Source organism: Anopheles bellator, chromosome 1, assembly GCF_943735745.2.
Source record: "Anopheles bellator chromosome 1, idAnoBellAS_SP24_06.2, whole genome shotgun sequence".
Lineage (NCBI taxonomy): Eukaryota > Metazoa > Arthropoda > Insecta > Diptera > Culicidae > Anopheles > Anopheles bellator.
The window spans coordinates 58,216,496-58,233,238 of record NC_071285.1 but is presented as its reverse complement, the minus strand read 5'-3'; the positions used below and the strand labels follow the sequence as shown (position 1 = coordinate 58,233,238).

At 46.8% G+C, this 16,743-nt stretch overlaps 1 protein-coding gene across 1 annotated transcript in view; it reads left to right on the top strand.

Moving 5' to 3' along the window:
* Window positions 1–16,743, top strand: part of LOC131215991 (ankyrin repeat and KH domain-containing protein mask) — a 128,968-nt gene that overhangs the window by 96,114 nt on the left and 16,111 nt on the right. The window contains exons 6-11 of the mRNA XM_058210387.1: window positions 398–490; window positions 8,662–8,716; window positions 9,750–9,791; window positions 11,528–11,554; window positions 11,698–11,957; window positions 14,529–14,779. Of these exons, the coding sequence (XP_058066370.1) occupies window positions 398–490; window positions 8,662–8,716; window positions 9,750–9,791; window positions 11,528–11,554; window positions 11,698–11,957; window positions 14,529–14,779 (728 nt within the window). The remainder of the gene's footprint in view (window positions 1–397; window positions 491–8,661; window positions 8,717–9,749; window positions 9,792–11,527; window positions 11,555–11,697; window positions 11,958–14,528; window positions 14,780–16,743) is intronic.

Below are 16,743 nucleotides of genomic sequence, written 5' to 3'. Positions count from 1 at the left end.
CTCACACACCCTCTGTCAAAGTTCAACATGCGTGTTGGCTTGGTATCAGCATAAGTTACTTGAAAGCCTGCTGAAACATCCCGTCCAATAACCGTGTCCGTTTTATCGTTTTTATCCAGCCCCTGCGGAGTTTGTAACCAAAATCGAGCCCTTCACTCACTCTTCCCACGTCCCAATGACCGCTTCCTAGCAAACAACATATTTACCTAGTGTTCACGACTACCAGAACAATCGAAACAATGACCGAAACCAACCATACAAACCAGAAGAGAAAAACAGTACGATAAATGATACCATTATATATATACAGATAATATATAATACTATTTTTTGTTGCACGTTGTTTTTGAGCGGACGCTGTTTTAATGCATGTTTCTTGTTCTGTCCTTGCATGTAGGGATTCGGGTTTGTTACCTTCGCTAATAGTAGCGAGGCGGAGCGAGCACGCGAACGTCTTCACGGCACTGTGGTTGAGGGACGCAAAATTGAGGTGTGCATGAAAAACAAAGTTTTTTCATTTTTCTTTATATAAATAAATATCTACATATATTCTCTTTCTCTCTCTCTTTCTCTTTCTATTTCTCTTTCGCTCTCTATCCTTTCGACTTATTGTCACTATTCTTTCATCATTTAAAACAAAATAGGTTTGTTTGTTTATTTTCGTACACTCTTTAGTTCTTCCGTCTTTACTTGATGCCATCATGGCGCATTGTTTTTCTTTCATTTCATCTTGCTACATGATTTCCTTCCGTTCTGTTTCGAAATTTGTTTATAGTTTCACGCATTCGTTAGTTCCATGTTACAATAGCCTTTAAATGATACTATATATTGATGATAACAATTAGATGAAAATGTGCGTACATGAAACACTGTAAAGGTTCGATGTGTTTTTCAGATTATCTAGTGGAAGTGGATGAATGGTACTGAGATAACAGGCACTACTAGAGAAAAGCTTGTTGTTCGATGCTAAATTTAATTTGCAACCAAACCCGCAAAATAATCTATAATCACGCGCGAGCTGAAACCGATAAACGAAACATCATCGCCTTTCCGGTAGTTGTTCCACTTTGACTGTGCATTAAGGCAGCATTGTTTGTGTACTTTGTATGCAGCGTGGTTTTCTTTTAGCCCTTTTCTTGTGAATGTGTCAAAGTTCGGTTGTACTTTACGTTTTCCTTTATTCTGAAAATGGTAACTAGATTATTTTTATTGATGCATCGACCAGCCTACTCTGATTCAAAGGCGATGTGATAGTGTTTTCAACTTTTGATTTCTTTTTTCTTTGGTAAAAAATGGAAATGTTCAATTATACGATAAGTTACTTTCGGTTCTCCACTCCGTTTACCAATCAGCGACCGTTTTTTCTAGCAAGTTTGGTTCCGTTTTAGTTGATAAGCGAAGTCACTCAATGGTACTAACCATGTTTACTCTGTGAATGCGGCTTGTTTGACACTCCGTGACTGTGAAAATACTTCTGGAATGGTAAAACATATTGAACGTGTTTTTTCTTTCTGCTCTTTCTTTTGGATAGCCCTTTTAACTGTGCCTCGTATCATATTTCCCCCCATTTGCGCAAGTTTATATTCAGCTATATACTCCCTTTTTTATCAAAACACCCGTTTTATACCCGGCCCTCATCAGCCAACAACCAAAAAAAGCCAAAACTTACCTCTTTTTTCACCTTTGTTGTGTTTGGTAAAAAAAAACATTTGTTTACGTTTCTAGTGTTTTTTGGGATTGTGATGCGGTTATGATCGTTTTCTTTTTATGGATTAGTGCAACACACCCCAACACACGCAAGGTATACGCATTCAAACACGACGCACACTCCACCACCCACCACACATTGTGAACGCAAAACACACGAAATAAAACTCACGAAAAAACGTGTAGCTGTTGTTGCCAAGTGTTTGAAGAATTATTAATACCATTCATAAAATAACAAATAATAATATATTAATAAGATAGCTGCAAACCAATAATACCGTTTTCTGTAAACATTCTCTCTTAAATCCATTATCTCCACTTGGACTTTATTTGCTACGTTTAGTTTAGTTTCTGCCATGGTGTTAGTGCTCTGCAACCCTCTCTAGCAACGTTAATGCTACCATTATTACAGTTTTCTTTCATTATTTTTGTTTGGTTTTTGTTACCACCGGCCGACCACCACACATTGCCCTTCAACAACACGTTCCGCCAGCAATCAACAATACCGGGACACCGTTATCCTGGCTAAGCGTTCCGTTTTTTTCTCTTTTGATTTTTCTTCTTTTTGCATCGGATCGGATTGTGCTTGAGATACTGTGGTTGAAGGTGGTTTGAGTTCCTTTCTTTCCGTTCTTCTCAATCTTACTCTCGTGATGTAGTTTTTAACAGTGTTTGTCCCGGATGTGTTGTGCCAGTTGTGTTTCTTGTTCCCCCCAAAAAACCGAAACCGAAATGTTGACCAACCACGAGAACATCAACGAAAACTCTCAGCTGTTTGATAGCTTGTTGACTGTTCACGATCCGTTTTTTGCTGCACACCAAATTGTTCGCCTCTAGCCGAGGCTATTCGTGCACCGTCTTCGATCTGTTACGGGTGGTTGCTACATGGGTTTGGGCCACCGAACTGCTAGTGCTAGTGCACTGCAGGCTGCAGAAAAACGGAAGTACTTGCACGATGTGAGAGCCTTGTTCGATCGCATGGATCGCGTGACGATCGTCTGGTGTCGGTATGCATCTTAGGATTTGTATGTTACTAATACATTCTGGTTTTTCTTACTTCCCTAAATAGTATTTGTTTCTCTCGAAACTAGCTGTTGTGTTAGGGATCACGCGTAATGTACGAGGCAAAGTATGTTTCCGATGCTCCGATCTAATGCTTAGCGTGCCGGACCCATAACTATTGCTTTCGAGGGATGTATTTAGACAGAGACACTTGCTAGTGACAGCCGGTGGGTAGTAAACGTTGAAGTATCTGTTTTTAAGGCATGCTAGAAAGGAGGAAATACTCCATCCCCAACACATCGAATTAGTTAAACAAGACTGCAGGGAAAGCATGAGAGATTCCCTTTAGGAAGCGGCCACCTTTGAGGAGTAAACAGAAGACTTAGAAGCAGTACAGCAGCATAGATCGTAACCGATTGTTTTGCTTTTCGCTTTTTGCTTTCACTCTGTTTAGTGTTGACGTGAAAAAATATTCCAAACAGCAAATTTACGGCAAAGCATCTGCGGATTAGCATTAGCACTAGGAGGTCCTGGCTGAAACGATCGGTTTCCGGTTTTCTTTTTCTTTCTTTCTTTGCCAACTAAAGAAATGTCCCTTACTCGCCCAGCGATGAAAACAGTTCTAGTTTCCATCGGAACACAATCTGAAACACAGAACGCCCAAACAGAGAACTGGTAATGGGACCCGGCAATGGTAATTAGCCTCAGGACAACGAAAGCCTGCACGGTGAGGGTAGTGGTGGAGTGGTGCTGGTGGCGCGGCAATAGCACCGAACCGAGAAAAGCAATGGCAGTTCGTAAAAATGGCCACCACAGCACACACATACAGACACACGTACGTCACGTGGCAGGAGTGGGAACTTTCGTGTGGTAGGTTTCATTTCTTTCGTTTCACTCTACGCGCGATGCAACACCAATTCCTGTTTTTCTTTCTCTCTCTCTCTGTCTCTCTCTTAAAATTGCTACCCCGTAAATCTGTCCTCAAGTTTTCACTTTTTTAACTCCCCCGAAAAGCTACGATTTTTCCCCACGGTCGCACCCCGTGCGATCGGCGTGGTGCTCGTGGGTCCTTTCAACCATTCCAGAAGTATTCGGTGCAGGATCAATGAGAGTACAATAACGGCCAATAATTAGATTCTTGCCGGTTCTACCCGCCATTTGTTTTTGTTTATTAAAAAGGCGCCCCCGAAGTGGCGAACTAATTTCTCTTTTCTTTCTCTCCTCTCAATAATGTGTCATGCAATACGGCTCCCGAGGCAAAGTCAGAGTGTCGAAAACAAAACGAATTCCATTTTAAATCTTTCACTGGTACCCTTATTAACCTTTCTGTATTGCTTCAGAGTTACTACCGGAACATAAGTTACAGTATAGGCAACGAAGCAGAGTGAATGAGGCTGAATCGGAGAAGCCCAACACACTGCAGTCGTACTTTCGATCGAACGAAATCCCCGGGCCGAGTGTCGGGCCAGTGCTAACATGGCCAGTTTAATTAAGCAATCGGCCCTGGCGGAGAAACAGATTGTTTTGCTTCATTTGCGATACAATTTTCAATCTACCCCCGTAGCGCTACGGAACAACCCGAACACAAGAAGCTCGAACCGGATGTGGTAAATTAAGTTTTCTCGAAGCACTGCTCCGCTTCTTGTGCCCGGCGTCGGCTCTTCTCAAGGCACAGTGGAGAGGAAATTAATCTGGTATTTCATCAGTCGGGTCGGGCAGCAGAGGACCGCAGACGCAGACGACTGTATAATCAAACGGGCAGAAGAGTTGATTGAATTCTGTGTCCTGAATTTCGCAAATCCTTGGACACCATTCTAACGACAGCGTGTGAAGAGTGCTTTCTACAGATTGCATTGCAAAATAATATAATTGTTCTCACTTTCTTCAGTTCCGGAGCTTGCGCGCTGCGGTCAAATGAATCTTCCAAAGTCTCATTCACAACATTTCCAAAAGCCTCTGCTTGAGGGCTCGAGACTTCAGTTCGAGGTGGCTGTCTCATAAATAAGCCGGTTAAGCTGGGTAGAGAGGGCATTTGCTTGTTCGGCACAGCGTAAAGTAATCCCACACGATCATGCCACCCTCGGTGTGGCCGGGCTGGCCAAAGATGTATGTGCCCAATTTTTGGTACGCCTTCGGAGAACAATTTGGCCTCTGCCCGATTGAAAAGCACGAAACACACCGAATGGTCTCATAACTCACTACTTTAGAGTCCGGCGATCGACGTTTGGCCTGGCCACAGATCAGCGCCAGACCCAGCGAAATGGTTGCCTGCGTTCTTTTTCCGATTTTGTGGCATCACAAATGTTCCTAACGCCGTCCATCGCCATCAATCGCTGTCACGGAAACGCTCGGCGCTCGCCAGTGCCGGTGGCCACCGCGAAACGCGCTACATCGTAACAACATCGGGGTAGAGAAAAAAGTGTTTTCTTCGGGAACGGGTGTGCTCCGGAAAATCTCGGCCACTTCCAGCCAGCCAGCCAGCCAGCCAGTCGGCCGGCCAGCAAGCAACAAATCTCCCACCAACCGGAGAACTGGTACCGGGAAGCATCATTGAGCTTTCGATTTATATCTCCTCCTGCACCACCGGGTTGGTGCACCACCACCGGGGGCACTGGAGTTTCACGGAGCTTATGTGTGCCATTTGGAAAAATCAACTCAAGATTTATCGCTATCCGATAAATCCGTTCCCTGGCGCAGCTCGCCACGGACGCCATAATGGCGCCCTGGCGAAAGGAACCAACAGTGACTCTGTTATCCCGACTTTCCCGACTGTGCTAATAACGGAGTGCGCGAGTGAGAGCCCTCCTCTCCGTTTCGACCACATCATGGCGCGGCTGCTACAAACTGGTACGATGGCTTTAAAAAAATATCCTTTTTCCGGTTCGATGGTTTTGGCGTCTTTTTTACATACTACTCTCCACCCGGATCCCACTGGTCTCACTTTAAGGATACTCCCGGTCCTCAATCTCACCTTGCCGACGGGCGGCCCGTTTGGGAGGATCAACGTTAAGGGGCGCACTATCATCCCTTCCAAAGCCGAGGGCTGAGTGGGGCTGATTTGAAAGCTTTCGCCTTACAGCGAGCGCACAGCGACCTCCGGCACGCTGCCTCCGATGCGATCTATGATCCGCTGAACCGAAAACCGTTTACTAGAGCCAGAAGAGGAAAAAAACACCTTCGCGCCATTGCGCACGTGGCAGGGTTACAAATCACCCGACCAAAGACCAGCTTTTATCCACTTTTCACCGTCGCCCTCGGGAGAGTAGAGTGGCCGCGTGGCCACTTTTCGAATGGAAATGCATTTTTTCTCGCGTCCCTGCCCCGCGTGTGTTTCTGCACCGGTGAACGTGCTTAATCCAACCCGAGGGCCGGGGCGTTCGTCTTCTGTCCGCCTGTTGGTGTTTTCCGTTCGATCGTCAACGAGGGCGTTCCGCTTCCGCAAAACCGTCGTGTCGCGATGGCGATGGCGGCCCCCCGAACCTGTGAGCATCGTTGGATTGACGTCCCGCCGGGATGAGTTTGTGCAAAAAAGTAGTTGGGCTGGTACTTGCCGGGGATTGTCTCTCGTGTTTCGTCGGGGCCTTTTTTGGGACAATGCGGCAACCATCCAATATGTTCACATGATCGTGTATTTCTCTGTGGAGTGACTTCCTTTTTTCAAACGCCCAACTTTTTCTGCCACGGTTCACGGTGTACCAAGTCAATACACCGCCGATTTTTGCTCCGTTCCGATAACGCCAATCCGTCGTTGTTCTCCGCCGCGCGGCATAGATACAAAAAATCGTCTAAATAAATCCCCGACTTTGGCGTTTTCCATTTTCGGAGTCCCGCCCGATGGCGTGTCTGCCAAAAAGGACTGATTCAATTGTTGCATATTTTATACGATAGCGACGAAACCACACCGTGGCCAAGCTTCCGTCCACACAGCCGAGGCGACGAAACTTTGGCAGACACACGGAGGGCCAAAATGCAAATTTGTTCCCCATTTTCCAATCACCGGGCTGTGCAGTCTTGCTTATCTGACCACACCAGACCCTCCGATGCCGATTAATACGAAACGTGCAAATGTTTCGGTTTCGTTTTTTTTTTTTTGCGTTGATAATTTTGCATAGCTCATAGCAAAGAGTTGCACACCACGTTGCGCCAGCTGCAGCTGCGGACTAATAATCGTAGTTCTTTCCCCCTCCCCAAAACTCGATACTATCAAAAACCAATTATTAATGTGACATTACTTCGGAGGGTACAAGACAACAAAAACCAGGAGGCTTTCTGCGCCACAGTCAGTCAGCAGAGCAGCAGGAGCAAAACACTCTCCCGGGCGGCGGTCGGGAATAATTAAAAACGTGACGTGAAAAGATAATACAACCGCAAGGAGGCCCGTGGCCCTGCCCAAAGGCCACGGAAAATCCCGAACGAGTGACGTTTAATTAAAAAATGATGCCATCTCGGTGAGCACAGAGAGCGCAGAAAGATGAAGTCCCCCTGGCCACGTCCGGGCGCCCGTTTGCTGGCCGGCTGGCCGGTTGCCTGGGGTAACCAGTTTGGGGGTTGCTGTTCGCCCAAATTCGCCCCCCTACGAAAGGCAGAATCTGGAAAATTAAAGAGCACGAGGTGAAGTGCGCCAAAATGGCCTGGCCGGCAAACCGATAGGACACTGTCCGCGGGGCATACACACTGATTTCGATCGCACGGCTTTTTCCTTTACCATTTCTCCGTCTTCCTTAAAGAGCTCGGGAAATAAAAAAAAATCGAATGGACAATGTGCGACTAACTTTTCAGCACCCGAGACGTTGATTATGGGACGTCCAGATGCTACACAATTTATCACACGTTTTGAGTACTTCCCCCAATCGTTCTTTATTTAAATAGTGAAAACGTTTAATCCACCAATCCCTGTACCGTCTGTAAAACCTTTAATAAACGCGTTGGTCTGCCTGGTTAACTGAGGGCTATAATTGGGCTCACCCTTTGCACACACCACGCTTCAAAGGGCAGTAAAACTGCCAACCAGGAACCGCACCGCACTGCTCCGAATCCGTGTAGGTGCAATAAATATCTTCATTAATTTTCGTTCTGCGCATTTTCCCGATTTTCACATTCCGAATAAACGAACTCCAGCGAAGCGTAGCGCGGTGGCGGCAATGAGCATATAAACGCCATAATTTACACAGCGAAATATCAGGCCAATTACATTCGACGCGTAACCACAGCAACCGATGCTGAGGTTGCTTTGCGACGGTGTTCCGTCGATGAGCGCCCAATTTGCAGCGGAAAAACGGTGTGACCTAAATGGCCAGCGATTTTTGCAACTTTTTTCAATCCACAAAAGATGTAAAACTGTCAGAAACGAGAGCGCGTTCTAGCGAATGTATTGTTGAAACGTTGATTGTAAATAATGATGAAGGGTAGGGTTCGATTGCAGCCAGAACATAGGTTGAGTTGCAAATCGGCCGTATTTCGACACTCTTGTCCCCGGACCGTGTGTTGCATGACGATTATTGAAGAGAAACGAAGAAACGAACCTATTACAGTGTATCAGTACGAGACAAAGTTTTGTCGCCTTGCGTTATCACATTTAACCGAACAGTTCTCTGTCAAACATTCTTTCTTTATCTTCTGTCTACTATCTCTCTCTCTCTCTCTCTCTTTCTCTCTCTCTATCTCTCTCTATTTCTCTCTCTCTCTGTCTGTCTGTCTGTCTGTCTCTCAACATATCTCGCTATTTGATTGCATTTAATCCTTATATATTTTTTCTTTTTTCCTCTCCCGTCGTTTTTGAATTGTCTCCGAATTCAAAAACCGAATAATGCAATACATGCAAACCGCAAACCGAAACTATTTCACACACCTCAAAACGAAAAACAATGAAAAAAAACAATACGCAAATCACACCACCAAAAATGCCACAAAATCCGTGCATCCCCTGTGTGTGCGTATGCTGTAAAACTGTAGGTCAATAATGCAACCGCACGAGTTCAAAGTAAAAAAGCTCCTGCTGTGTCAAGCGGTAAGTTATTTAACCATTTTATTTACTTCTTCCTTTTCCCGATCTCACCTCTCCTTCTACTGTTTAGAGCTGTTTAGAGTGTAGCCACTTTCGCAGAACTGTGTTCTTCCTACCTAACTGGCGCTTTACCACACTTTTCCAACACTCGTTCTGTTGCCCACCATTTTCTCGGTCTGTTATGTTTTGGATTCCTTCTGATACTGTCCACGGTTTTTGCATGTTTCTGACCTTCCTTCAGTTTGCCTGTCTGACGAAACGTTTCTAGTTTGGTTCTCTTGCCCTAGTGAAGTTCAATAATGAGTGGTTCACTGTTCATTTCAAGCCGGGGAGCTAACGTTCGATCCATCCACGGGCTATAGGTTTCTTTTTGTGTTGGCTTCGTTACTTCTTTAGAGAGGCAAATAGCAAAGAAAAATAATAAATTATAAGATTTGAACGTCACAGCGTTTGGCTGATGAATTGATACAGCCTAAGTGGAACCCTAATTTGTTGTTGCTCATGTGAACTTTTGTATTAACTAATATTATTTTACTCCATCGCTTTTCTGCTTTTCGAACAAACCATGAGTAAATGTTAGATAACTCACCAAACAAAACTCCTCCTATAACAAACTTACTGTACCTATATCTCTAAACCTGCGTAATAACCGAAGTGTGTTGAAGATGTTGCTACAATTACTGATTTTACATATATATTTTTCTCTTTCTTTTTTCTCTTTATATTCTCTTCTCTTCGCAACGTATGTGGTGTTTCTTAAAACAAATCTTCCCTCTTATCACTCAAACGAAATCTATCGGTTTTGGACACGATCTAAAATGCTGATTACAATCGGAATCTGACCGAAATTTAATCTGTAACCCTACATGATAACTTTCGCATTTGTTGACATTATCATGATGCGGTGTACACCAAACGAAAACCCCACACAAAACAATGTGCTGATAACATCGCGATAAATGCCTCCGATGCCACACGACTTACCATCCTTTCTTCGTTTATGTTGTTGTGTGAATGTTTGTATTGGTGCGGGCAGTGTTTCTGACGAAACAAGGCGCAGTCTCGGCCCCGTCACTGGGTGAGCAAACCTCCAATAAATAAACTCACACGTGCTTGGCTTGTTGTCTAACCCAAACAAACATACCGTCACTTTCCTAGAATGTTGAAGCCCGTGCATGTTGATTCCTGCCAAAATGTAGCTAACGTGTGTCGTGTGTGTCATGAATCTATTCGTTCCATCCTTCGCCCCTTACTCACCATTGCACACATACCTGCCCCAATGTTCCCAGTGAGTGTTGTAGAAGGAAGTAGTGCTATTGTAGTCACGAGCAGCCACGAAAAAGCCACCATTTTGAGCCATTGTTGCATGTCTAATGTTGCTGTTGCTGTTGCTCCTAAAACCCTCTCGCAAGTCTCACGATTTTCAGCGTTCCTACTGTAGAACTTTCGACTGCCGCAAATACTTAGTGTATAATCGGGGTTTGGAGAACTAAAACAAAGTGTTAGGGACGGCATATCTTACCACCGGTCATCAATAGAATAGTCATTAGCGATTAACTGTAAAAACTGTACGCTTTGTTTTGCACGTTACAATGTTTCACTAAGGACGTAGTCATAACGGGAAATTAAATGACCACACAACTGTGACACACCGTTTGTCCGGAAATTTGACATATTTTGCAATCGTATAGCCACTCTAAGCTTTCATTGTTGTTTTGTTGCTGTCATGCTATGCTTGCGCTGTCGCATCATGCGCGAATAGTCAAAATTGAACAAATTATTCGATTACTTTGTTTTCGGTCCGTTTAACGTCACCCGGCATGTTGGTTTCAGCAATTGTCGTTGTAATATTCAAATATTTCCACAACGAAAAGAAGAAGAAACACGTGTTCTTTCGTAATAATGGAGTTATGTCTTTACGTTTCACTAAATCCTCATGCCATGCAATACGATAGATACGGTAGCAGTTGTCGTTAATGAATTGATCGCTATCAATCACGAAATCCTTCTATCTATCGGTTCCATTCGTTTCGTTCCGACAGTGGTTCTTGACACTGTTGGGCTTCTCGATGATTTCGGACGGATAGCAGCTGGCTTAGGTCGCTGCTATCGACTGCAGTGTCACTTTCATGGCGGTTGACACGCGACAGCGATCATCGTTAACGGTAGCGCTTAACACGCGGACGTCATCCGTCTTGTCGCTCCGGCATGCTACCAAACAGCGTCCCGTGCCATGCCTCTTGGTTTATGAAAAATCCTTATGTTCGTTTTGAAGTTTACAGACTTTGGCTGTACATCAAAATTGCTTTCGTTATCGAATTGAATCGTGTTCACAGTTCAGGGCCTCACATTGCACGGACCCGCGCTGACGGGCTTTTTAGTGGCTTTCTGCAATCCGTTGCTTCCGTGTATCAGTGTATGTTGCCGCACCAGATAACCTTCCGTATTCCTGTTGCCTTCTTTCGTCCCAATGTCCTTCGTCCTGGATGAGGTTAAAAAAATCGCGAAACCTCCCACGGTGTCCTCGTTATATAGCCCCTCATGCCATCTTGTTGCCATCAAACCATCAATGTCCAAACCATGTTCAAAATGTCTTCCTGTGATTGCGATCGCGTAGCTCTCTGATATCGTCCTAATTTTTGTAAACATCATACTAATGTGCTATTGTCCTTTTCTCCAACTCTCTCTCCTTTTCTCCGTTCGATCTTGTCGTTAATTGTTGAATTTTACTCCTCGCAACACAACGAAACGGTACCGTTGTTCTGACGACACTGCTGTACATCCATCATCCAATGCGCGCGGTATCAACAATAGCCGCCGTTTGTGTTCCGTGGCCCGAAGGTAAGACTTTAACTAAATTCCCACGTTTTACTGTAGCTCTTCATGCATTTCATAAAATGTTAACCGCAGGCAAATTGAAAGGAAAAATTAAATGGCTTAGCGTTAATGAAGGGTTGCGAAAAATTGTTCACATTTTGACACAGGTTACCGTCTACCGCTCGCCACGTGGCCCTGGTTAGGGGCGGCCACCGCGGCCACTACCGTCGGAGCAACACCCACGGCAGCACTAGCCGCTGCCACTCCATCGGCCGCTCACGCTGCAGCAGCCGCAGCCGCCGCGGCGGCCTCGTCGAATCAAGCCGCCGCAGCGGCGGCCGCCACGCAACTTCCCGCCGCCACGTCACCCATTCTCATAGCGCAGGCCGCCCAGCGAGCCGCAGCAGCCGCGCAGAGAAGAAGGTCGGTATCACCGGTCGGTCACGTCGTCGATCACTCGAGAAAATTGGCTGTTCTCTGCGTTGCGTTCCTCGTCGAAAAAAACAGCCATTCTGCCGGATTCCGCCTAATCTTCCATCTTCCATCTCCACTGTCCATAAACCAAGCGACTTCGGTTTGGGGTACAGTTCCACATCATGTAATGGGCGTTCACAACGCAACCACCACCCAGGAAGTGTCCAAAGGGAGCCAGCAAACAGTATGCTGGCTGTGGACAAATGAGAAAAAATGGCCACCATTGTTTAAAATTTATGAAGCGAACACTACACCGTAACGAGCGAGAAAGACGGACAGTGGTGCTTTCAGAAAGAGCATGCTGCGATGCAAATGGAACCATTTCCCACAGCACCATCCGTCTTGTGTGCGAGAGTTTCCTGGTTCTTGCTTGGAAATGGCATGCACACAGCATGACGTTGCTTTCTTCGAGCGCCTTGTGGTCACCGGATGAGAAACCAGCAGGTGTCCGTTGTAATTAAACTTCGCTCGCCCGCTGCCACATCTTCAAAAGGCTGTCTGTCAAATGCTTCAACACCTACTGTGACTCTTTAAGAAAATGCAATTCGGGTGTAAAGCGACCGGTGAGCCACCAGGCGTCTCCATCGGAGATGGCCGCAATGTTACATCCGGTCAACGTTAAAACCCATTAAAAATTAAACACCAACACCGTGTAACACGCAAGTTCAATTAGCTTCCGACGGGACACGCTCGCCGGAAGCAGCTCCCAAAGCCAGCAGGCCCCCAAAAGCGGGAACTTTAAATTAGTTTGCTCAACGTCATTAAAATAGATTCGCTGACAGCTAATTTCGTCTTAATGCTGAGCCACAAGGGACACGGGGGCCGGCAGTGGGTGTTGGCCATTTTTAATAACGGCTCTAATAACTCGCAGCAAATCGTTAAATCACCACCGCCTTACGCGCAGCAGTACGCCTGCCCGTGCTATCGTTTGATCGTGGACTCGTTGTAGCGGTCGTTGAACGAAATGTCGTCACCTATCTCCTCGAGGCCATCGTGCCGTTGTCCAGCACTGGCCAGTGCGCTAACCCGCGAAGGTTAGCGCAACTTTTGCGAAAACGACCAGCCACCGGGGAAATCCTTGCAGTAAACAAACGCTAAAAAGATTAGCCCTAACTTTTCGGACAGGAAAAGTAAATCTTCTCCCTGGACCCAGAGGAGCGCTAAGGCGTGGCGGCGAGCACACGATACAGGCCGCCACGGTCTTGTGTGCCCACCACCTTCCAAGAAGTTTTCCGGTGGGATTAAGAAAATGAATGACGACATTTTGTCGGGCATTTCTGGTAGGTTTTATAAAACCCTCAGAAAACCGCGCCCCCTGCTTCGTGGCTTATGGTTCCTCGGGAACTACAAATCCTGCGAAATGGCAGCAAAGAGCTCAATCACGTTGCCCAAAGGTTAGGCCCCGAAACCGCCGCGGCCGCTTCTCTGACGTACACGGCCGGCCTCTGATCCGGTGGACTCACCGTTTCAATTTTCAATTTGACTTCCTCCGAATTTCCATCCGTCACTTTCAGGGACCCACCTCACCGACGGGGCATTGTTAATGCGTCACAGTTTCGTTACCGCATCCACAGGTCTGGAAATGGGTGTGTGGGTGGCACTCGTCCTGCCGTCGGGAGATCATAAAATATGATGAAAAGATAATTATGATGCTGCTGTAAACACGCGTACGTAACGGAATGAGAATTTGCTGTGGCACCGAATTTCGTGCCGCATTACGAGGCTGACGAACCGAAAAGACGAACCCGAGCCCCTGCTGTGACACGGGAAAGCCTTTCCGTTGATATGCTCTACCCGGGACGGAACCAGACAAAACTGCGGGACGAATGCAAATACCACGTCCTCTGGCGGCCCACCTCTTCACGTCCGTTTCACTTATTTCATCCAAAACATTTCATTTCCAGTTCTCGGGCAGAAATTGAAATTTCGTAGCGGGCGTCCTGTCAAAAAAAGGCTGCTGCTAACACGAACAGGAAGTTTATACGCGTTTTCCAGGTTGTTGTGTTAACCTGTTTTTTAACGTGGTATTCTGAGCACACATGACTCATCAAAAGCTAGCTCACTAACAGCATTTTCCAAACACCCCACAAATGCACCCAACATTAATCACGCACTCAAACGCACCTAATCCTGACATGCTTTCTCCTCTGTTTTTTTCTTTTTTCGTTTCATATTCGTTCTAACTCAACCACAACCATCCAACATAAAACACGCACACATCCAAACCAATCATCATCATCATGATCATCATCATCAACACCTCACGATGGCGTCGGAAAACATTGGTTTACTTTTTCACACTCATCTTAACCGCACAATCCTATAACCAACCGTCATCATCATCATCATCATCATCGTCGTCGTTGTCACGTCACCGCTGCCTGCAGGAGCGCGTTCGGCGATCCTGCACCATGCCGGCTTCGCCGCACATCATCATCTGGCGGCGCATCCGGTGGCGTTGCAACAGCAGCACCACCCAGTGCCCGTGGCCCACCCGGGGGCCGCCCACTTTCACCATCCGCAGCAAACGATGGCCAGCGTAATGTCGCTGACCGGAAATGCAACCACGACACCAGCGACTCGACATCCTTCGCTGACTAACGGCGGAAGCGCTGGCACTAGTACTGCCACCGCTGGTGGCGGAAACGCAAGATCGACCACCGTACCCGGTGCACTGCTTCCGGCCGGCCAGCCTCCCGGACGCTTCGCCCCGCAGCCGCCGCAGCCCACCATCGCGTTCAACGGACATGCCGGCGCCATACCTGGTTATGCGCCGTAAGTAACCGGAGCGACCGGCTTGTTCCCCCGAAACCGAATTATCTTCATCTTTACGCTCCACCGGGGCAACAACAGAAGGCTGCAGCCACCGGTGGCAGTGGCGGGGGCCACTATATTTTGCTTTGCCGTTGTTATCTCACGCTTAATATTAACTTTTCTGCCTCGCCGAAAACAAAAACCCGGAGAACCCCGGGCATCCGGGATAGCGGACGGACCGAGAAGGAGTCAAAAGGAAGTGGGGGATACCAGCACGTTGGAGGAGTTTAATGAAAAAAGGGACGATACAGACCAGGGCGCCGCCGGGCCATACCGCCGTAAAACACTCCTTGGCACCCCGTGTAATCCTTTCTGATTGCTTGCGAGAGTGTGAAATGGGATTCCTGGATAATCCCCTTACGGACGTCTGTAAACAATGTCCGGGCCTCTTTGTGTCCGGTTCTCTCTCTCTGTCTCTCCCTTCGGAACAATAGATCGGCCTAGATGTCCGATTCCGACTGGTGGGGCGGCAGATTTGTATCACGAAATTTCGTGTTGCTTTGATGCTCTCTACCGTGCGAGGTACCGAATGGTGTTTAATTGGCAGTTTAATTTGAAAAGTGTTTCTCGCATCGCAGTGACCTTTGATTTTGCTCTTTTCAGCGAAACCCCCGTTGAATGGAGCTCCCTTTTCAAACGGACCGTTTAGAAGTGGTGTGTAGAAAGGAACGAACGACCCACTTAGTCTTTCCCATTCCGGTTAATGGAAACCAGTGAACCAGCGAAGAGTCGTACTTTTACGACGATTTAGAGCGAACGCGTGTTAGTCGACATGAACTGCCCGAAACACGAGGTATACTTGAAAGTTATCTCTCCAGTCCGTACCGTAACGGGATAATTAAAACGGAAACTCTCCACGCAAACAAATGTAGAGAGCAAAAAAGGGGCATTAATACTAGTTTTCGGTGCACCAACGAAGCCTAGCTCGTTTCCGATCTTGAAGCGCACATTTTTCAACCGAGTTTCGCTCTTGATTACATCGCCGTTCGCCATTGGCCGGCAGCAGTACAGTTTTATGGGCGAAACTATTTCTAGAATTGCCCGCCATTTGATAATCTCCCAGTTTACTAAATGCGCCGGCTTTGGGTGGTATAAAAAACTGTATACCATCCAAATTGTAATCCAGTCGAGAAAATGGAACCGGAAAATGGTGGTTGCGAAAAAAAAAACGGTTATTGCGCCAGCAGAGCAACGTTCACGGACCGATTCCGATCCAGCCAATAGGGAAACGCCCGGGGAAGCCACGTGCGCGGAGTATGCAAAACAAAATCTGCGCCCATCGATGGTGCTCGCCCGGGTAAAGGTGTTTTTTCGCTCGCACCCGCTGGCGGTGGCCTTCGGATGCTGAGGAACTGAGGAGCAGAACGTTCAAATTAATGCACACGATCCTGCTGCTCGTATGTTTAATTTTCATTTGTGGCCCTATTGGGCCGCCCCGAGGTGCGGATAACAGTGCCTTCAAGCGTGGCCAACAGCTCGCTTTAACCTGGCTCATGTAGCCCGTCGAAAGGGCGGTATGCAAATCGGAGCAAAAATGTGTAAACCAAGAGCAAAAAAGGCCGATGATTTGTTTCGATACAAGTTTGTGGGATGGACCCCGGGGAGGGCACGCAAATCGAATACGAAACATTTTGACCCCAAAAAAAAGGATTGTGTAACGGCGCGCGCGCTGGACTATGCTTGATCACCCACGTGCAACACGGCCCGCGGCACCATTTTTACTGTGTTCCTGTGTGTGCCAATTAATATTTTAGCCGCTTCACACCGCACCGTGGCAACTGAAACAATCCGAAACCGGTCGCGCTTTTCGCGCTCGAATTCGCAACCTGAACCCGCTGAAGTGTGATGATTGTTGTTGAGCGTGTGGAATAGCTCCGTTAGGGTTTTGATTTCAATTTTTCGTTTCAATGATTGTTGCAAATCAC